The sequence below is a fragment of the Carassius auratus genome, chromosome 5, assembly GCF_003368295.1.
Source record: "Carassius auratus strain Wakin chromosome 5, ASM336829v1, whole genome shotgun sequence".
NCBI lineage: Eukaryota > Metazoa > Chordata > Actinopteri > Cypriniformes > Cyprinidae > Carassius > Carassius auratus.
This window is the reverse complement of record NC_039247.1, coordinates 6735474-6759090: the sequence shown is the minus strand read 5'-3', so window position 1 is coordinate 6759090 and position 23617 is coordinate 6735474. Positions and strand designations below refer to the sequence as shown.

General features: G+C 34.5%; 2 protein-coding genes across 6 annotated transcripts in view; one reads left to right on the top strand and one right to left on the bottom strand.

The window, feature by feature from the left end:
* Nucleotides 1-1721: 1721 nt before the first annotated feature.
* Nucleotides 1722-6619, top strand: LOC113069010 (UDP-glucuronosyltransferase 2C1-like). Its single transcript, XM_026241998.1, has 6 exons — nt 1722-2430; nt 2914-3062; nt 5199-5330; nt 5506-5593; nt 5729-5951; nt 6110-6619. The coding sequence occupies exons 1-6, from the start codon at nt 1722-1724 to the stop codon at nt 6390-6392; spliced, it is 1584 nt and encodes a 527-aa protein (XP_026097783.1). The 3' UTR covers nt 6393-6619.
* A 2533-nt stretch (nt 6620-9152) lies between these two features.
* LOC113072678 (cyclin-G-associated kinase-like) overlaps nt 9153-23617 on the bottom strand; it is a 32928-nt gene continuing 18463 nt past the window's right edge. For 2 of the 5 annotated variants that reach the window (XM_026245655.1, XM_026245657.1), the window contains 13 exons: nt 21950-22144; nt 21730-21847; nt 19883-19962; nt 19583-19776; nt 18672-18836; nt 17101-17526; nt 15928-16062; nt 15614-15787; nt 14538-14624; nt 14218-14457; nt 12399-12547; nt 12134-12310; nt 9153-11006 (listed from right to left, as the gene is read on the bottom strand). In XM_026245655.1, the coding sequence (XP_026101440.1) occupies nt 10905-11006; nt 12134-12310; nt 12399-12547; nt 14218-14457; nt 14538-14624; nt 15614-15787; nt 15928-16062; nt 17101-17526; nt 18672-18836; nt 19583-19776; nt 19883-19962; nt 21730-21847; nt 21950-22144 (2242 nt within the window). In that variant the 3' untranslated portion in view covers nt 9153-10904. The remainder of the gene's footprint in view (nt 11007-12133; nt 12311-12398; nt 12548-14217; nt 14458-14537; nt 14625-15613; nt 15788-15927; nt 16063-17100; nt 17527-18671; nt 18837-19582; nt 19777-19882; nt 19963-21729; nt 21848-21949; nt 22145-23617) is intronic. The other 3 variants (XM_026245659.1, XM_026245674.1, XM_026245667.1) reach the window with 2 other exon arrangements.

Below are 23617 nucleotides of genomic sequence, written 5' to 3'. Positions count from 1 at the left end.
TTATATTTCAGTAATTTAACAAAACATTCCACAGTTTGATGTCCACAGATACTGTCATGTACGGGAACACATGAGACGAGAGATCCATATTAAATATTTATATTTTTAGTGTTCAGGTGTTTAAAATATTTGTTTTACATTTTTATGATTTCTATGATTTAATTAATTAGTGGATTCCTCAGAATGATTTATTAGGTTTGTATTATAATTTATAATCGTGTATTAATTTTTAAGAGTTTTTTTTTTTCCAAGAGCTAGTCAATTGACATTTATAGCTAGCCAACTGAGTAATACTGCATTCAGGTTAATGGCACAAGAAAGTGAATTAAACAATAGCCCCAAGCTGGTTAACTTTTGCCAAACAACATAATCTTCTCTATCCATGTATTCTTTCCTGATGAAGGAAACCGGAGCATTCATCACTCACGGAGGCACTAATGGTATACACTGTATGAGGCCATTTACCATGGTGTTCCCATGGTCTGGATTCCCTTGTTTGGTGATCAAGCTGATAATTTGGCCCATATGAAGGCCAAAGGTGCTGCTGTTGTCAAGGACTTCAACAGTATTCAAATTCAAGACCTGGTGGATGGACCCAACGCCGTCATCAATGATCCCTCATGAGCTGATTTCAAGACTTCAGTGTAGATATTTTAAAAGCTCTTTGCTGTCTTTCTCGTTAACATTAAATAACAATATATATATGAACAGCAAAGGATACACAGACATATAACAGTATTTGTCTTCGTCTCCTCAGGTATAAAGAGAATGCTGTGTGTTTGTCCAGGATTCATCATGAAGTCTTTGGATGAGGCTGTGTTCTGGATTGAGTTTGTCAGGCACGATAAAGGTGCTAAACACCCAAATTGGGGAATGGAAAGTTTGACGTTGTTCTGTCGGATACGATGTTCCCGTGTGGCTCCCATGATTAAACTCACTGACAAGGTGTGTTTTACAGAACAAATCATCAGTATGCTGCTCTACCTTTCTCAAGATGCTCTTTCCATTTTGGTGTGTAAGAGAAAGGACAATGATTTTGGTTTTGGTGAAAACTGTTTACTCACCTCATGTACTTACAAACCCACACGCTGTTCTTTTTTTCCCAGTGGAACACTAAAGTATAATTTTGAAGGATCTTCATGCATATAATGAAAATTCGATGGTCAAGCTCCAATGAGGACAAAAGTCTCCATAAAAGTAGTCGGAATGATCTGGTTCTCAAATTCAGCACTGCAACAATCCCATTCGCAAGTTGACAGATACTGGAGAGAAAGATTAACAGTGACTTGAATTCTGTTTCTTACATAATGCTTCAGTACGACATCAGAAGACTTGGAATACAGTGTGTAATTCTTTTGTGGGGGATTTTTTCCCCCCTTCTTGACGTGATCACTATAGATTATGTTTCTTCAGACTGTAATGTCAAATACACCAGAAAATAATTTTGTTGCAAATTTTGCTTTGGCTTTCAGGTTTCATTTGTGAAATTTGGGGCAAATGAATAAATATGATGCATTTTAATTTAGATAATATGTGTGTTTTTTCTAACAAATATTGAAAGCTATATGAACCTGCTTTACCGGTCTCTTTGACCTTTACTTTTAATGCTTTGTTGATTTATGAGTGCCATGACTTGTTAAAATCCATATACTAGGTTAATAATTACACCAGGCGGTACATGTTGATGCTGGACAAAGATGATCTCAGTCTATCTTGCAATCATGAGACTCGTCGGCTGTTTTCTTTCCCTGCTCATTGTATTCTGCCCTGCAGAATGTGGGAATGTTTTAGTATGGTATACGGAGGGCAGTCACTGGATCAATCTTAAGATTGTGTTGGAAACGTTGATTGACAGAGGACACAATGTAACAGTGCTGATGCCAGATGCTGCTCTCTTCATGAAAGCCAAAGAATCGGATCGCTTCTCCTTCCAGCACTTCAATGTGTCCACATCTGCACAGGACATGCAAGACTTCCTTGATGAACTTCTTCACTTCTCAGTGTATGAGATGGATCATTTAAACCTACTGCAGATTCAAATGAAATTCTACAAGCTTGCTTCCAAACATCAGGATATGTCTATATCACAATGTAACGGCATTCTGAAATCACCAGAGTTGATGGACAAATTACGAGAAGGAAAGTTTGATGTTGTTCTGTCAGATCCGATCTACGCGTGCAGTGATATTGCGGCTGAAGTGCTGAACGTTCCCTTGGTTTTCACGTTCCGGTTCTCCTTAGCTCATACTGTAGAGCGAATATGTGGTCAGTTACCAGCTCCACCATCTTTTGTTCCTGGAGCCATGAGTAAACTCACGGATAAGATGAGCTTTCCAGAACGAATCATCAATATGCTCTTCTACATTTCTCAAGATTTTTTTGCCTCTATTGTTTGGAAAACATTTGACAACTATTACACTGAATATTTTGGTGAGTCAAAGGAAGGTTCTGGGGAGAATTTATTGACAAGTCAATTCTGTCACTTCATGTAGTTTTAAACTGGATAATAATTAATTGATCAGGGACAGCAGGTTCTGTTGCTGTTAAACACATTAATTATTATTATTTTATATATCTGGGCAACAAATTGAAATTATTTTCAAGGTTGATTAACATGCCACAAATACAGATGATAGAGCTTATATTCATGATTAAACACAGAACGTTCCTTCAAACACTGATCAGTGCACACTGACATTTGCCATCATCACATCTTCCCCTTATGGAACGTAATGGACACACTTGTATAGTCATGCTGACAGTCATCAAATGAAGGTGGTTTAGGGATTTCCAATCAGCCAATTAGTTTAGTCATGATGTCATACTTCACTCACGTGGAATTTGCATTTGTGTTTCTTATGTGCTGCAGATGCAATATATATTTAAGCATGTCTAAAGTACCCCTCTTTCCAGGACGGCCCACGTCCTATTGTGAGATGATGGGTAAAGCTGATATCTGGTTAATCAGAACCTACTGGGACTTTGAGTTTCCACGGCCATTCCTGCCCAATTTCAAATACGTTGGAGGAATTCACTGCACTCCTGCCAAACCATTACCCAAGGTGCTTCTGTCTTCTTCTTCTTCTTCTTCTTCTTTTTTTTTACATTCTAACTCATTTACTGTTACTAAGAAAAAAGGATATCTGAATTTCATGAAACACACTTACAGATTACATTTTTTCACTGCAGTGAATTAGATGATCAGTGACCAGTCTGAATGGATTCTATTCAGTTAACTCAGTATTTCAGAATTTCCGAAAATATTTATTTAAGGGGTCATAGTATGCCACATGCACTTTTACAAGCTGTTTAAACTGAAATGTGTGTTAGCAGTGTGTGTACACAACCACTCTATAATGATAAAAATCCAACGAGTGTTTCTTTTTATCTACTCAAATCTTTGCCCCTTTCTCAAATCGAGCCTGTGTGATGTCACACATACAGGCCCCTCCCACAATAGTTTGATTGACAGTGATTAGACACGCCCTGAGTGTGCCGTCATCAGTCCTCCATTGTTTCACAACAGGAGCAGATGTAGACAAGAATGACTCCTAATAGATTGAGGTGTTCTGTTGTTGGATGTTATAATAAAAATAGCACTCTTCCTTTACTCCTGACATCTGAGCTGCTGAAGATGCAGTGGATTACATTAGTTTCTGAAGGGAATGTACCCCGATCTATATAAACATTTATGTTCGCGCAAATCATTCATGATCCAGCATCACCTACAGAAGAAGTGAGTGTATAATGTTTTTTAAATAATCTTTGCAAATTGCCTTTCCTAATAATGTGCTAATTAGCAAGTTTCATGATGAATGCAGCTAAAGTAAACAGTCCCTCAGAGAGTGGCTCGAAGAGAGGGGCGGGGTCAGCAGAGCTCATTAACATTTAAAGGAAAATGTTACAAAACAGCTTGCGCTAAAAGAGCTGTTTTTGACAGGGTAAAAAGGGTGTTGTTTTAAACTACCATTGAGAAATTTTAACTAATCTGTTTTCATCATATCAACTAGTGGAAAATCCTATGACACATTTAAAACAACTGGCTTATAAGAGTAAATTGTTCAGGAATCAAACTACACTATTCGTGCTGAATGTTTTTGATTCAGTAAAAAAATTGACTCAAGAATTTCATGTTTTTCAATATTTTCTAAATTTACTTTATTATAAGTAAATATGCTTTAAAATCATAAGATGTGATTTTGTGTAATTCAGTGTTACAAGCAAACACTAACAGCAAGGTACATTAGTGTATTTTGTAAGTATTAACTGTCCATACATTGCACTTAAAAAAGAAGCTATTGTGGCTCTTTTTGGTGAATTAAATATGTATATTTTAAAATATATTTCCAAAAAAGTACAATATTAGGCTAAATGATTATATGTGATATCAAATTAGGGTAAGCACAAATGTAATCTAAATGTAATCCAAAAGTAATCAGATTACATTACCAAAAATGTATAATTTAAGAGATTGTATTACTGACTACAAAATGTTTCATGTAATCTGTAATCAGTAACAGACTACTATTCACAAGTAATCTACCCAGTTCTGCTCAGAGAGTGGCTCGAAGAGAGGGGCGGGGTGAGCAGAGCTCATTAACATTTAAAGGAAAATGTTACAAAACAGCTTGCTCTAAAAAAAGAGCTGTTTTTGACAGGGTAAAAACGGGGTTATTTTACACTACCATTGAGAAATTTTAACCAATCTAAGTCCATCATATCAACTTGTGGAAAATGGGTTTCCTATGACCCTTTTAAAACAACTGGCTTTTAAGAGTAAATTCTCAACTCCACTGTTTGTGCTGAATGTTTTTGATTCAGTAACAAAAAAATTTACTCAAGAATCATTTTTTCTTGAATTGGACTGTTCTGGTCACTTTGTATTTGGGAATCTCAATAGAAAGAACTTTCCTGTGATTATTCAGTGCTAGATTGTTTTAATTATACATATTTTTAACTGTATCTCATTCAGACCTGTTAAATATAATTTATTTTACCATATCACTGAAGATTCAGTAGTTTGGGAGAAACTTAGTACTTGTATCAACTGCTTTTAGTAATATCAGTAGCGATATTATTTTACCTGAAATCTGCAGTGAGCTGTAACCTGTGACTGCATATTCAGTATTTTACATTTTGCAGAAATATATTATGTAGTCACTTTTCAGACCTTAAGTTCATGATGTTTTTTTGTATAGGACATGGAGGAGTTTGTACAGAGCTCTGGGGATGATGGGATTGTGGTCTTCAGTCTGGGGTCTATGATAGACAAAATGCCTAAAGAAACAAGCAATATGATCGCCTCCGCACTGGCACAGATTCCACAGAAGGTAACTGGCCATTGTTACAGTCTTTTCATCCATATATCATGACTGTATAAGCACTGTTTCTTGATGTGATTGTAATGAGGGAAAGTCATTTAGCTTTGTCACAATTCAATCTCAATGTAATTTATTTGCTATTTTCTGCTGATTAGTTGAGAGTGTGGTTGTATAAATGTTGCAGGTTTTATGGCGATATGGCGGAGAGCAGCCAGATACTCTTGGTGCAAACACCAGAATCTATAAGTGGATCCCTCAGAATGATTTATTGGGTTTGTTTTATAATTTGTGACTCGATACAACTTAAAAAAATAGTAAAATATATTTTTTATATATACAGAAAACTATTATTAAAAAGTAATATCTGCTACTGCTATTTGTTTACCCATGTTCGTCTCCTGATGCAGGTCACCCCAAAACCAGAGCATTCATCACTCATGGAGGCAGTAATGGCATATATGAGGCCATTTATCATGGCGTTCCAATGATTGGGATCCCCTTGTTTGGTGACCAAGCTGATAATTTGGCCCATATAAAGGCCAAAGGTGCTGCTGTTGTCATGGATAACATCAAAACCACGCAGCCACAAGAACTGGTGGATGGACTCAATGCCGTCATTAATGATCCCTCGTAAGTCACTCATACCATTTGATTTACTATACAGTGATGTCAGTGCATATCAGGACTCTGGACTTCAGTCTAGATAAGATATTTTGAGGGCTTTAAGTTCTCTCTGCATATGGACTATATACTCAGACATATAACAGCATTTGTCTTTGTCTCCTTAGGTATAAAGAGAATGCTATGCGTTTGTCCAGGATTCATCATGACAGACCAGTGAAGCCTTTGGATGAGGCTGTATTCTGGATTGAGTTTGTCATGCGCAATAAAGGCGCTAAACACCTGCGTGTCGAGGCCCACAACCTTACCTGGTATCAGTACCACTGTCTGGATGTGTTCGCTTTTCTCCTCACTGTCCTGATTGTAGTCCTCTACGTCTTCTTTAAAATGTGCAAATTCTTTATAATGCGTTGCTGTTTTAGTTCAAAGAGGAAAACCAAAAAAGAGTAATGAAAATTTTGGAAAATACTTGTTTTTTTTTTTTTGCAATGAAAATTATGTATCTAACCATGAGATGTCCATCTTAAGGTCCAGTAGCTTTCCTATTATTAACCCAACATCTCTATCGCTAACTTAAGCTATCATTAAGATGTGCCTCATCACCACCAGTGTTGGGGTAATGCATTACAAGTAGCGCAAGTTATCTAATCAGATTACTTTTTTCAGGTATCTAGTAAAGTAACGCATTACTTTTTAATTTACAAGAAAATATCTGTGCTGCTTTTTCAAAAAAGTAAGGCAATTAACTTAACCATACTAATAAGAAAAACAATGACTTTAAATAAACTAACAATTGTGCTTCATTGTTTTTTTTTATTGCTGAAGAGTGTTGAACTTTCTTCTCCTGTGTTCTACTGTACAGACGTGAATTTTCTTTTGCTTCAGCCTAAGGTTTATTCATTTCACTTTTTGGTGTGAAAGGACTGCTAGAACTTCTTATTTTAAAAACAACCACGCCCTGCTCATATTTAAAAAGTAACAAAAAAGTAATGTAATGCACTTGAAATAAACATAATACAGTAATTCTTAATTGCAATAATTCTCAACTATTTCCTCATTGATGCCACCTTTGGTTGTTTACCACCATACCAGTACATTTGAATTGAACTGACATGTTTTATAAATAAAACAATTTGTTTACTCTTCTGCAGATATATAACTGTAGTGTTTGTACTGTTTCAAACTCCACATTGTGGTAGTGCTAATATTGGCGGGTCTTGCACTTGATTTGCTTCATTAGTAATTTCTTCATTTGTCACTGGATGAAACTGCCTGCTAACTATAATGCAAATTAAATATTCCACATGGCAGTTTGCGGTGAAATGGATGCAAAATCTTTAAAAAATATTATATATATATATAATTTTTTTTTTTTAAATAACGTTTTTAATCATTAAGAACTTTACAAATATTTTGTTCCAAACAACGAAGAGGAAAAAAAAAATATACTCGTTTAATTTATTCTGTAGTCATCGTTTTGAAGCGCGTGGCTGCCCCCTGTGACCATTGTAAATCACTACAACGGGACTTTTATTTTGAAGGCTCTCTGCTGTAGTAGTGTACTTCACATCACGAACGAAAAGGTAAACTATCAACAAGCAAGCGAGCTCTTCCAGTGATCCTGTCCGTTTACCTTATATGGTCGGTTAAAACCCGAGATGATTAGAGAAGGTTTGCCGCATGATTGATGGTCTACATTTGAACTGTAGTCCATTTGAGATGGTTAGTTACGTTAACTGTTAAAACGGGTCATCCATTTATATAATCTAAATGAAATTCTTAATTACCTTTTTAAATTGGATTTAAGTTATACCTGTGAATTAGTTTCATAATTGTGTAACTGTTCTCGATTAAAGTTAAATTGTCTTTACAGCTTCGGAAATGTTTGTTGTAGTTGCATAATAAGAGCCCTATGGTCAATGATGATGTCACAGATCTGTGCATTCTGACGCAAATGATGCGCGAAGTTGCGTGAAACTGAGACCACTAATGAGCATACTGCTTGCTATTTAAAATGCATAGCTAACGATTTAACTGATCGACTTAAGTAAATGGGTATAGAAATATAGAGAACTTGAATGCTGTTCACTGATCTGCCAGAGCTGGTAATAGTTAACTGATTACATATAATCTGATCCCAAAAATTAAGTTCTTCTAATTAGATAACATTTAATTTTAAAATACTGATAATCAGACTACAGTTATTTTTTTTTCTATATAGATTTTGCATTGTTTACATGCTTACACATTCATAAATAATTATGAAATAATTAATTCATAATTTATTGATTCTCCCTAATTAGTCAGGAGTCAGCATTTGACCACTGGATTTACAAAAAATAAGGTTTAATACGTTTTTCAACTTTGCATCAACTACTGATGAACACATAGATTTGTATTAGAATTATCACCTTTGTCTTTGACACATTCAAATGCACAAATTCACATTATTTCTTATTTACATGTAAAGCAGGCATTCCTAAACGCTTTTTTTGTGCCATCTGAACTGCTTTAATCTAATATATTTGCTAGAAGTACCCCTGAGATTTGAAAATATTTAAATTATTATTGCTCATTGTTCTCTGACATTAGTTAATGGTCACATGGCATGCAGGTTAACAAATAAAATATTTCATTTGTTTATTAAGTGTTTTATTTCGGTTGATGTTATTTGACATTTTTATAATTTGTAATTTAAATAATTATCAACTGTCCATTAAACTCATGATCCCCATTTTGGGAAACCTTGACATAATGTTCAATGCACATCATGTTGTTAATTACAACGAAATATGATATATATATTTCCTTACTCTTCGTATGTTAATATCAATATTGTACAAGATTTTCCTATTTAAACAGTCAAAAGTAATCAAAAGTAGTTTGATTAGATTATCTAAAACGAGTAATGGATTAAGTTGCGGTCTACGATTTTACAAAAGTAACCTGACCAGATCTGCATACGGCAAAAATGTATTAGTAGTATGCTATTAAACAAATATTTCACTTTACTTTAAAGAAAATACACTCGATATAACCTAAATTCTCTAACATGAATTTGACTTAATTCACTCATCATTAGGTGACAAACGAATCAGATTTTATTCTCCTAATTTTGACTATTCTCAATGTATTGTCCTTCTTTCTTTCTTTCAATATGGCACTGTAATGCAGTTTCACTAATGACTAATTGCAATAAAAGAGACCGTCTAAACCCAAACCATGATTATGGTTTATTGGTCAAAATCTGAGAAAAGAAGACATGACAAAAATATCTTTAAGACCGTGGTGTTATGATTTTTTTCTGCATCGCAGGAGACAGCTGGTGAAAAACACTAGTGACATCCAAAGGAAAGCTGAGTGGGCTAAAAGAGAGAAAAGGTGTCTTAATAAAAGCTATTCACGCTCCACCAAAATGCAGCAGGATTGTTCATCTCTTGGGAAAGAGAAGTACTGTATATATTCCCAGAATACTTCAAATAGACTAGATTCAGTCATCAATCAGAGCCCATTCAGCTTATTCACTGATTATACAACCGTGAAAAACTTTGAACAGCTGTGCCACATTCCAGGCTGAAACATTTATGATCGTTTATGACTTTGGTAGAGGGTGAATAGGCCAAACCGTGAAATGACAATCTGAACCAGCCCCTCAGTCCCTTTACCATATAACGGATGAACTCTCAGAAAGCAGTAACACACATGAAGGTTTTGGTTTTCAGTCCGACCGCATCGCCCTTAAGCATCAGATATGAATAATCCCAGATTTACAGCAGGATACAAACTCTGTAGAATTTTTCTCTAAGAAATATTGCAAACTATTAGGTCTGTATATAAAAACCAACACTAATTTCCACCCTCACCTCATCGTCTATTATTAAGGTGTATCAGACATTTATTTATTCTTTTCAGTTAAGACACTACATTTGGCCTCATTTCCTGAGGGACTGGTGCAAACATTCTAGTGTCATTATTAAGAGATTATGGAAACAGAATAGTGTGGAAAATATGATAATGGTACAAGAATAATAATAAAAAAAGATTTACATTCCAGCAATAATCTTAAAAAGCACATTCATATTAGTAGATGCTTTGGAATGATTTTAGTTTTGGAAAACGCTAAGCTTGTGTGTTCCACCGTTTACAATAAATTTGATATTTTAGTCCTTCTTATATCCATCAGTTAGCCATGTACAGCTTTCAAAACAATAAATAAGACAGACATTTCTGATTGGTCCTTGAGAAAAAATAAAAAAAAGATATATGGAAAGCTCACAATTTTTGATGTTAAGTTTGTTTTCGGTCACTGAAATACACTTTGGGCTGCAGAAATTGAGCCTCGAACCCACAAATACACAAACATCTTCCCACAAGGTGCTTGGAAAGAATTAACACTAGAGATCAGCGAAAACTTGATCAAACTGAAGTGAAAGTGATGAAAAACCTTCACATCGTGGAGCACAGAAGTCAAAACTTCTGCTTGAGCTTTATATGAACATGATCCACCCCCAAACACACACACGTCGAGTCATTATTTACATCAGTTATTAACAAGCCACGCTGATCGAAAACAAAAAGTGTGATGCATAGAATGGCAAGAAAAGAAAATCAGCATTAATCAGCATTTTGTCTTCATCCCAGAAACCATCTGTTGTGGAGCTCTTTTGAAGTGCAGGACACAGACTGTAGTCTCAGGTGTGTGTGTGTGTGTGTGTGTGTGTGTATGGTTTTTAATCATCTACAAATGACAAAAGGATGCTGGCATGTTCCCCTTTTGAAGGAGGAGAGATCCAGCGCCACAGGTCTCACTCTTCAGAAGAGCGCATCACAGTTTGGGAAGGGATTAGCCTGTTCCTCAAGCAGAACGAGGTCGGTTTTCTTCCTCGGACTGATCTCTCTCTCTCAGAGCGTGTCTGTGTGTATGGAGAGAGCGCTGTGCATCTGGCCGCTCACGGAGCACGCTCAGAACAGGGCTTTGGCTCCTTGGTTCTCAAACTCAGACCAGGCATCGCTCAGCTCCATGAAGATCATTTTAGCATACTGCTCGTACGGCTGACCTGTAGCCTGAAGACCAGAAAAAAAGTTATTTCTCCATAGTTCCTGAATACACGGATGAGAGTCACACCAACAGAGTGTTATTAGAATATTCTTTAGCGCTGAATAAAAAGTCAGAATGAAATCAGAACTGAACCTCTTAATGTATGCTTTGGGATTTATAGTGAATGATTCGTCCATGCACATTAAACTACTTTTTCTTTTTTTTTTGACCGTCAAAAATGACAAAGCTGCTTTTTATGACAATATGAATTAATATTTGTATTACTACCTATACATTTGTAACCATATTTATTAATATATTGTTTTATTAATAATAAATATAATCATTAACATCATTAAATAAATTTATAAATATACCCCCCACTGATTGTTTGAAATTAAAATGTACAAATAAATCATAAACATGAATAAAATCAATAAACAAATACATACGTTTTATTTTATTGTTCTATAGACAGATATTTTTATTACTGTCAATAAATATATACAGTATTTAACAATATTTATTCATATATTTTTTACTTTAATAATTAATTAATTGCTTAATATATAAAAAATATGTACAAAATAAATATTCTTGAATATAAAAAATTAACCGCAATACACGTCTGAAATGAAAAGAAAAAACACAAAAATGAAAATAAATAAAAAACAAATAAATAAACAATAAAAAAATAAACAATGAAAAAACAAAAAAACATACATACAATTTTCATTTTATTCTTTTATTAGTATTGTCTATAATTTGCATCCATATTATTTATTCATATATTGTTTCAATTAATATTTAATATATGGATTAACATTAATTATAACTAACATTTTGCTTTAATTATTATTATCTTAAAAAAAAAAAAAAAAAAACTTTCCCCAAATTCTCATGTCTGAAATAAAAATAAAACTAAAAAAACAAACAACAAATAAAATAAAGTTGTTCCAGCAGAAAAAAAAAATATTTTGGAGGCCATATTTTTGCATTGTGATGAAAAGATTAAATGCATGATGTGTGCACTGTCAAACAACGTGCAATAAGACTTGAGGGTCAATTAAGAGTCAATTTTGAATTCATGTTGACTTTAGAACATATCGATTCACTGTTAGAAGAACGGTTTCTATGTGAATGTAAACCAAACCTTGTCTGGGTGCACAACAAGCACTGCCTTCCTGTAGACCTTCTTCACCTGGTCAGGGGTGACCAGATCTGCCATGTTGACGGGTCTCCAGCGGGTCTCTCCCTCCCACAGGACCGTGTGCAGCGTGGAGAGCAGCGCTCTGATGTTCCTCTCCTTCCCCTCGATCCAATCGAAGATCTAGCATACAAACAACAGCATCATCAAGCCCAAAGCACATCTACATGCAACTGTGTTCTTGAACGTAAATTCTGTTACACGGTCATACCTGAAGTTTAAGAGGGTCCATGTCTCTAGACAGCTCCTGTCTTCTCATCTCAGCAATAGTTCTGGGCATCTTCTTGTCAGTTTTGGAGCCGAAACCTTGTGTAGATAGAAGATCCTCAAAGTCATCTTCTTTCACTTTGGGCTTTGGACCTAAAGAGCACAAACAAACAGGCCGTGATGATGATTAATGCATTTAGTCCTGACAATCAGATATTTGAAACCAGTCATGTTCTCCAGGTTAATAAACCTAACTTACAGAGCACTGATGGTAGTTTAAACTACTCTTTTTATTCAGAATATGATAGAGCACTTCACACTTCTGAATTCTTTATTTCTCAGTTTCTGCATTTCCTAATGAGGATATTATTTCAAATCATGAATCAGGTTTGTATTGCCTGACTTTGCAATATTAATAATAGCACACTTGTCTCTTAGAAAGGCACATTTGACAGTAGCTTGAGTAAGAATGCAGATTTATGTTCATTATCAAAAACCGTAACATCTGTCAAAATTGTAAAATCCTATTTTTTTATATGGTGAAATGTTATCATTCTGACTGCTTTAATTTCTGAATTTTATTCAAATTAACCATTGGGGTCTTGCATAGTAGCACACATTTAGATCTGGTGAGTTAAAACCACACATACAGCATCTCAGTACCATGCAAATATTGAATTATATTGTTTCTGGGTATTTGTTTGAAAAACAGTAATCTAAATACATTTAGTATAAATGCACAAAAGCTTAGCTTAATCACAATAAAAAAATACAGTAATTATATTACATTACTCCTTTAATACCTAAAATACATCAACAATAATAATATAATACAATTGTACTACTATAAAATAATGCTCACTAAAAAACCCTCACAGATCGTCTGTTCAAGTCCTTTCAGATTTGATTTTGACATGAAAAATCACTGATATCTGAGTGGGTGAGTTGTTCACTTCTTAATTAATCTTCCCATTAATATTTGTGGGGTTTTTTGGTACATTTTTTCTCACCCAATTTTTTGAGGAGGCACTGGCTCCTTGGAGGAAACCTGCCTGTATGAAATATATTCATACACTACCGGTCAAAAGTTGGGGATAACCAAACCTTTTTTTTTTTTTTTTTAAGTCTCTTCTGCTCAAGGCTGCATTCGTTTGATCAAAAATGCATCAACAAATCAGTAATTTAGCTAAATGTTATTACAATATAAAATAATTTATATTGTTTCTAACTGTTTCTTTAAGTTTCTATTTTAGTATCCTTTAAATTATCATGTATTTCTGTGATGCACAGCTGAATTTCCATCAGCTATTCCTTGTATGAAGTGTCACATGATCCTTAAGAAATCATTGTAGTATGCTGATTTATTATTAGAATTATCAATGTTGACAACAGTTGTGCTGCCAAATATTTTCTCAGGATTGTTTGATAGAAAGTACAAAATAACAGCATTTATTAAAAATACAAATATTTTCTAACAACATAAATCTTTGCTATCACTTCTTAACAAATTAACACATTCTTGCAGAATACAAGTTAAAATGTCTAAAAAAAAAAAAAAAAGAATAAAATTTACTGACCCCAAACTTTTGAACTGTAGTATATATTGTTAGAAAAGATCTCTATTTTAAGTAAATGCTCTTCTTTTAACTTTTTATTCATCAAAGAATCCCGAAAAAAGTATGACCGGTTCCAAAAAAATTAAAAGAATTAACCAGCACAAGTTTCCAGCACTGATAATAAATCAGTATGTTAGAATGATTCCTGTTGTTATGTTTAACCCAAGTTTTCATGCTCATTTGTTTCTTAAACTGGTGAAGGCGTACCAAACCCTGGCGCACGGATCCCCCTCTCTTCTCGTCCACTGATCACACTGAAGCTGGGCTTGAAGTTTGATTTGGCCGCTTGGGTTTGTGGTCTGGGTGCTGAGCTCGGAGGCATCCAGGGTTTGCTGGGGCCGGAGGAGGGCCGAGGAGCCTGCTGCCGCTGCTGACCTGAGTTCTTAGGGCCTCCTGCAGAGGGCGCCATTTTTAAACCTGAGCCAGAGAAACCAGTGCTGGCCGAGCCTGAACACAAATCAGTGATAGAGACTTGATACAAGTGATACGTGAGAAAGTGTTCTGGTAGAGAGTAAACACAAACATACCAGGCAGTGTTGAGCCCAGGTTACCCAGGTCTGCGAAGGGGTCAAAGCTCTGAGATTTGGCCTTTGAGAAAGATGAGACTCCTGAGGCTGCACAAACACAAAGTCAATGGGTTACAAAAGAAATGTTTGAGATGCTTTATAGACTGCTGCAACTGGATTGTGAGCAGTCTTATGATTTAAGAAGAAATATGATTGGCTGGTAAACTTAGGAAATGTTTGACTGTATGACCCGAGTAATGGTTACTGGTTAAACGTTAGTGCTTTACAATAAGGTAACATGAGTTAACTACATTTGTTTATTTGTTTATTTAAATATGTGCTGTGAACCAGGGTTATTCAAAGTAAACTGAAACCATAAAAACATTTTAAAATAGTAAAAAAATAAAAACTAGTTTTCAAGGCAACATTTGTCAAGGCAATTAAAATATAAACTATTTAAAAAAAAAAGAATAATAGTAACTATGTAACTATGACAATAAATATCTCGATACTTCAATAACAGCTGTGAACTAACATGGACATTTTTATTAACTAACATTAACAAAGTTTAATAAATGCTGTAAAAATATAGGTAATACATTATTTGTCCTTATTATGTTGCATGTACTTACTATAGTAATAGTATATAACAGTAAATAACACATAATTACAAGAAACTAACCTTAAACCAAACCCAGGAGCACTTTATTTTACAGTCCTGTTCTGCATGTACATACTAAGTACTTGTTATAGAAATTACAATAATTATGTACTGAACCCTGAACCTACCCTGAAACCTTAAACCTCACCCTAACCCATGTAATTACATTATATAATCCAATACTTTCTTATGTAAGCACAGGTAAGTGTACGTACTGTAAAATAAAGAGTCATTCCAAAACCTAGTCCTGTACTATGTACGATGTTAATAAATTTGACTTCATAGTTATACATTTATACTGCATCAACGACACCTTCAAATAAAGTGCAACCAAAATAAATTGCCCATGTCACTTAATTTTAATTAATGCATTAACTAATAATAAAATAGACTTTTCTTTTGTTTTGGTAATCTGAGTGAAGGTCTGATTGATTACCACTCATAGTAGGTTTGCTGGCAGCAGTGGTCATGTTACTAGTGGTGCTGGTTCCTCCTGTGCTCCAGTTTTCCCAGCCACCTAACAGATCAGGCTGACTCGCTGATGATGTCATCTTCGGAGGCTCGCTTGCTAACTTATCTGGCGAAACATTTTCAGACACCCCGAGGTTTGCTTTGAAAACAGCACAGAACTACCCTCTCAGTAAACACAATTTCTGTGTCCATTTGAAATGAGGCGATTATGTTTTATATTGAATAACATGTTTAGTATTCCAAAGTGTTGAATTATATGTAAATCAGAGCAGAACTCACTAAGGTTAAAGAGGCTGGAGTTAGATGCAGGAGGCGGAGCCTTGAACCCGCTACTAGCACTGTCTGACCCCAGGAGGTCACCAAACAGATCGGACCCTGCAGAGGCTGACCCCACACCGAAGGGGTCAAAGAAGTCTACAGAAAGAAGTTCAGGATAATTTAGAAAACACATTAATAAAATGTAAAATAATAATAACAATAATATAGTATATTAATAACAAACAAATACATTAACAAACAACATGTCCAGGTGAAATTTTACCCCAACATTAAAAGAACAGAAAAGAAATGAATATACAGTGGGTATAGAAAAGAATCACCGGCCTTTAAAATAATCACATTTTGTTGCTTTGGAGCCTGAAATGAAGACGGGCACAGGTTTTGTTTTATCCAGCTGTATTTAGCAACTTATAACATCCAAGTGATTCTTTTCTACACCCACTGTCTGTCTGTGTGTGTGTATCACATACATACATACATGCATAGATACACATATACATACATACATATACATATATATATATATATACATATACATATATATATATATATATATATATATATATATATATATATATATATATATATATATATATATATATATATATATATATATATATATATATATAGCATAAATATAACTATAATAATTTAAGTGCAATTAATTTAATTAATTTATATGTCCTTGTTACCATAATGCATCTGTAATTTTCATTATTCTCAGTGATGATTTCATTATTCATTGCTTTTCCCCCACACTGTATCATCAAGTCAATTCTATTTATATCACATTTTATATATATATATATATATATATATATATATATATATATATATATATATATATATATATATATATATATGTGAAGAGAATTTGAGATAAAATAATGTAAATGCAAAAATCATATTATTCCTAAAACATGCTTCGTTTACTTAAACCAAAATATTAATTTTAGATTTTTGGCTTTTATCTTTATCTACATGCATTTAATTTGTTGTCATTTTATTCAAAAGCAAGCAGCAGGAAATGTTACAAAGTACAAAGATGATCCCACTGGAATAATATGGGGTCACAAGGGCTGCTCTAAGGCATAATGCTTAATGCAAACTTTTGGTGACCAGCTTTTTGTTACTAAATGCTACATTTAAACATTCACTTGAAGTCTCTCTTACCTTTGTTAGCGGTTGGTGCCGGCTGGCTGGATGTGCTGCTGAAGAACAGATCTTCCCCTGGACCTTCTCCCATCAGGTCTTCTGCATTAGCTGAAGGCACAGTATTGGGTGCAGGGGCGAACAGGTCGTTCAGTAAATCACTGTTACTGGAGGAACTTTTCAAACCGGTCTCATTCGCAATGCCCGGCTGAGCGGTGGCTGCTGGGGGACAGGGGTCAGAGTTCAGGCCGAGTAGGTCTTCTGTGTCGGGCTGAGGGTCAGGTGGTGTGGTTGTGAAGTCTGCCTCGAAGAGCGGTTCACTGGTGTCACGTGACAGAGTCCCATCGATGGGGGTGGAGTAAGACACAGACTCCTCCTCCGATCCGCCACTCAAATCATCCTGGTCCTCCAATTGGCTGTCAGAACAATCAAACTGCCGCCTGCTGTCTGTAAACACACCATAATACAATCCAGCTAATTCAAGTGCATAAAACATAATAAAGGCTGAAGAAAGAAATGCTTCGGTTGGCGAAAAGATGATGGTCCGAACACAAGTGACATAAAACAACTGTCTATGTAATAAATCACTATGAGGAACAAAATGTGCATAAAATTCTGAAAACAGGGTTTAATGCTTGCTTTTTCCCCCCGAGGATCACATGTGCCCCTAATTTGAAAAATAACTATTCATTTAAAATAACGTATTTATATCTTAAACATTGAATCATATGTCAGATACAATTTACTGCACACCAAAAATACTAATACTAACCAGCAAAGTTCTCCGGGACTCCAATTTTGAAATGTCTTTACCAATTCAAGGTGCTTTATCCATTAGTCTATTTTGACTTTGAAATGTGCAGCACTCACATTTATTTAATTAAATCACAGCATGAAGTTTAATAATCACATAAAGCTGTATCAAAATTCCTGTTTTCAAGCCCCAAACATAAAGACCATTTTAAAAGACTTTTGCTTTTGTATTTATAAGATACTTAAGACTTTATGACCTAAATTTTAATTTAAGACTTTTTAGGGACCCACTTTTTATTTGCACACATGCTCCTAAATACACAGTACAGTTCACACACACATCTATAGTTAGTCATAAATGCAAGTCAAATGCACTGTTGAGCTCTGTTATATTACAATTATTCAATAAACTTAGATAGGAGGAAATATTTTAATATTATGAAAAGTTACACACTACACCTTTAATGTTCACAAAACTTCACAACAAGGTTCCCCTTTTGTTGTTATTAATTAACTGCATTCGAAAACATGAACAAACAATGATAATAATGTTAATTTTAACATTCATTCCAACCTTTACTAATACATTATAAAAATCAAAAGTTGTATCTGTTTATGTTATTGAATTGATTTTGACATGTTTATATTATTTAATGGATTTTTATGTTCAAATTATTTAATGGATTTTTACATTTGATGTTAACAAAGATGAATGAATACTGTATTTGTGTATGTATTTCTCATAGTGAGTTTATGTTAGTTAATGTGGGGAAACCATGAAAAAGTCTATGGATTATGTGTGCTCATTTGCATAGAAATGTTATGAATGTACTGTATACCTTCCCAGTCAAGCATCTGGAAGAAGTTGTTGGCATTGGTGTCTGTGCTCTGAGGAGAAGGGGAGTCCTCCTCGGTCTGTGGCCCTTCAGGCGAGCGCTCCGGCTGGGCCGGTTCAGAGCTGTAACAGGCTGTTGATCCAGGCTGACGTGGAAGTTCTGGTTTACCTGATCAACCAGAAAGATTGAGAACAAACATCTCAAGTTAAAACTAATTGGAAATCTGCAACATAACATCGATGAGAAACAAGAAACAAGGTATCTGCAGAGTTTTAAAATTAAAGTTTTTAAGATTTTAAATAACTTGAAATGTATTAGTGCATATGAAATAAAGGATGGTTTATATTGTATTTGGTATATTTAAAGAAATGCAATACTAAATTAAATTTATGCATTTAGCAGACGCTTTTATCCAAAGCGACTTACAGTGCATTCAGGCTATCAATTTTTACCTAACGTGTTCAATATACAGATTATTGTGACAAAACTAATAAAATCTGTATATTGAATGTTTTAAATAATGTTCTTAGTCTTTACTTCCTTTGACAGAGTGTGATTAAGTTCTAGATATAGTTTATTGTGTAACCGAAATACAATTTTGTATCATAATGCGTTAATTATAAACAAGCCTAAATATATAAACAAGATCAAATATAACGATTCATAATATAAACATAATAAAGCAAACCCTGTCATAATTGATCAACAGTGGATCATAAGCAATCAGTATTCACTGATCTTGGTCTTTATATGTTTAATAATCACAATAGGCTGTATTTCAGTTCCTGTTTTTCTGTGTCTATTCTATTCCATTTCTGTGCCCAGTTCTAAACCATTTTGGATATTTAAGACACAAACTGAACCTGATACATTTTAAGACTTTTTAAGGACATGTGAGAACCCTGAAACCTCACCAAATTTGGTCAGGATCTCTTGCTGTTCATCTCGGCTGGAGAAAAGGATCTTGGGATTGAGTCCTTTGGTGGGAAAATTTTCCCAAGGCGGAGTCTTGCTGCTATGGAGATCCTGAGGCTCCACCTCCACATTTACATGTACCTGGAAGAGGTCGGGGTATTTCTCTTGGATGTCACACGCATCGAGATCATACCTGCAAACACACACAGCACCACCATCTTAAAAGAGCAGCACAATCTGACATAAAATTGAATGTGAAACTGATGTGAGATCATTCGTGAGAGTGAAGTGAAACTTACTTTGCAAATTTGACAGTGGAGGCATTTCTGGGCACAAACCCAGTATGGAACTGAATCTGAAACATCTTCATGGAAGCCATCTACAAAAACCACAACACAGCAATGACTAAGAAGCATTGACAAAATATGAACAGTGGGTGGACTAGACTTCAAGGGCTTTCAGTGTGAAGATCTGTTGGAAGCAAGTAATAGAATAGAATAGAAAGAATATACATCACTGTAGGTGAAATTAAAAAAATGACCAGCCCATTAATATTTCTTATTGTCCAAAAAACATTTTTATGGACTATTTTTAATTTCATATCAAAGGGTATATTTAGGGCAAAAAAACAAAACAAAAACAATACAATATGCAATTAAAAGTAACATACATTACAACATACAAATTATACTTTATAAAACATAATAATAATAAAATATTTAATGGAAATAATTGTATAATTTCTATCAGTTATTAAAGATTTTATATAGTTGTTCATGTAGTCATTTTATATATATATATATATATATATATATATAGTATTTTTATCATCCATAAACTGTATTATGCATTGTTATATTAATAATATAAATCAATCTATGTGTTTTTCATGTTAAATTAATTATCCCCATTTATCCATTGCATTTTGTGGCAAAACAAAAAACACTAAACTTGTAATCAAATGCAACAAATCTCACAAACATCAAACTTTTTTTTTTTATTTAATCTTAATTTTGTTCTATTTTAATTAGGGTCGGGACTTTAACGCGTTAATTGAGATTAATTAATTACACAAAAAAACAACGCGTTAACTAAGATTAATTAATTACAGGGAAAAAAAATTCCCACATTTTTAATAACTTATTTTTGCACCGCGGAACGTTTCTCACTGGATGAGTTTCAGCGGACCGATTATACTGAAGCACCAACTAGCGCTCGCAAACTTCGCATATCACCGCAGCACATTGAGCCTCAAGGATCACCTCAACGCAAAACATTTAGCAGCTAGCGTGGACTTTACACTTTATGTTGAACTATGTATTAGGGTTGGACTTAGTGTGTTATGGCCTCTGAAGCAACAGAGAGATGTTTTCTAATAGTCAGTGTTTCCAATGTTCTGAATGTAATTGACAGTATTGTGTTTTACTTAAAAAACACTTTACAGAAGGCTCCAGCACCTATAAGCTTCCTGAATTTCTGAAATGTACTATTTCTAAATTGTTTCTAAATATGCTATTGCTACACTTCATGGCAAAAATTGCACTGGTCTGCTAGACTTGGTTGAACAAAAATAAACAATATTTTGTTGCTTAAGCTTATGTATTCAGTCATTATTCAATGGTAAACTATAAATCCATGTGAAAAAAAATTACTTCTCACTGTTCTCAGGTCAAATATTTATATGCGATTAAAATGCGATTAATTTCGATTAATTAATTACAAAGCCTCTAATTAATTAGATAAATTTTTTTAATCGAGTCCCGGCCCTAATTTTAATTTTATTTTGGTGACTTTAAAAGGGTATAATTATGACATACGAGGTACAATTTGTAAAAGAGATGCACAATATTTTTTTTTATATTTATTTACCATATTTTTAATTGCTCTGGGTTAATTGGCAAGAGACGCTCTGTAAAAGATGCACAATGGTATATTTGTCTTCGATTTGATTTGCTCAAATTGTCAGTAAGGGTTAAACTACTGTTCTTACATCATAATCCATTAATGCCATTAATATCATAATAATGCAATTCCTAATAAATTTACCGGCTAACTGGTGCGTAACATTTTACTTGCATCTGTTAATTTCTGCTTAGAAACGTGTGCTGGGAAGATATTGGCAACTATGGGTCACTGTGAGTCTTACTTTGGCCTGCAGGCGTCCGCCCAGCGTTGCACGTGAATGATAAATCACGATCAGCACGTCTCCCTGCACCGTTATATTCAGAGGAATCTCCGCTCGCCCGTCCTCCATCTTAAAATCCCTGCAGAAACGGCAAAAGTAGTTAGAGATGCAGACACTAGGTTTATATTTTTCAATAATGCCCATCAGCAAGACGTTAAGTTTCATCACAGGGTTGACTTACTTCATTCTGTCCACGTCCTGTGAAGTGGTTGCGACTCGCTCGTCACCGACGTAAACCTCACAGAACGGCCGACAGCCGTGTCGCTGCTTATTAAAGAGCGGTACGGGAGTCATGGCTACAGAGCGGATGGTAATAGGCTTGCTGTGGGGGATTATGGGCTCTTCTGCCATCATGTCACACATGTATTCAATATACCTACAAACAACAACAGTCATCAGTTACTGCAATGCATCAACATGCAGTTATGACGAGCATCTACAGTAAACTACACATTTTGATCATGAGCCGAACCCAAATATACGAGGCTATCCCCTGTAACTTTTTTTCATGTGCGGTTGCTTTGTTTTAGACATTAGCCAAGGTTTCTTGGCCATGTAAAACTAATGTACTTTTTGGTACATTTTCACCCTCCTGTCTGAGCCTTTTTAATTATACAGGCTGTAAGTGCACTTTTCTATATGCAAATGACCTTATTTCATAAGACTTGAATACACCAGGGGTTCGAACAAAGAGCTTTTTAAAGGCAATAGTGACGTTTTACAATGTATTAACGTTGATTGCTTAGCAAGCACTATTAACAACCAGCAAAATCAGCATGGTTCATCAGCGAACATCTACGCTCTGGGATGAGATGCCTGACCTCATTCTCATGAACATTTAAAACTGAGATAACATCAATCTTTGCCTTGAACCCCACATCCTCACGAGCAGATTTCACACATCAGGAGATATCATAACGTGAGATATGTTCACGAATGTGTGCTGTCTGAGCTGCAACGTTTTTTGTCTTTTTATTTATTACTGTGGTGATTGTTTGGATTTTTCTATACTACTGGTCTATTTTTGCATGGTTTACAAGCTTTATACGATTATGACAGGAGTCATGATTGTTTAACTTAAGAAATGAACACAAAAATAATCAATGACTAAATCTTGAGGCAATCCTTTGGTAGTCTAATGGTTAATTCAACACAACTCAAACAATCAGAGAAACTAAATTTTACCATATAAAATATATTTTACCATGTTTTTGATAATGAACATGAATTTACATCTGCATCCTAACTCAAGCCACTACTACTGTAAACTCAAGCTACTGTCAAACGTGCATTTCTAAGACACAATTTAATATTATTAATATTGCAGCATGCACAGCAAATTGTGCTTAAGATCCGCGTCAAAGTCAGGCAACACAAACCTGTTTCATGATTTGAAACAATAACATTAGAAAATGCTAGAAATTTTATATTAAGATATTTTTTTTGTTAAGGAAGAATGACTGGAAAAGTGTAAAGAATTAAAAAGGTGAAGTGTTTGTCACTTTCTGAGAATAAAGAGTCATTTAAAACACAATTAACTGGTTTCTGGGAGCCTGATTTCTACAACTTTCTCTTGGGAGCAGAAATAAGCTTTTAAAATTGAAAGAAATAAAGATTTGAAATTTATGATGATAATTATCAATATCGACTGATAGGAAAAAATGTATCAAGATAATTTTTTGGGTACATCGCCCAGCCCTATTTATAGTGTGCATGAGAACCTGTGTTCTAGTTTTGGTAATTGTTGTGAATTAGATTTTATGTTTATATTTTCTGTTCTCATTTGAATTTGAAAGTTTTAGTAATTTAGCTTTGTGCTTTTCCTTTTTGTTTTTTGTTAAATATGTCT

Excerpts from the sequence above, each read along its gene's own strand:
- LOC113069010 (XM_026241998.1), top strand. The coding sequence starts at position 1,722 with ATGAGACTCGTCGGCTGTTTTCTTTCCCTGCTCATTGTATTCTGCCCT. Across the intron at positions 2,431-2,913 it reads CTATTACACTGAATATTTTG|GACGGCCCACGTCCTATTGT; the intron begins GTGAGTCAAAGG and ends CCCTCTTTCCAG. Across the intron at positions 3,063-5,198 it reads CTGCCAAACCATTACCCAAG|GACATGGAGGAGTTTGTACA; the intron begins GTGCTTCTGTCT and ends TTTTTTGTATAG.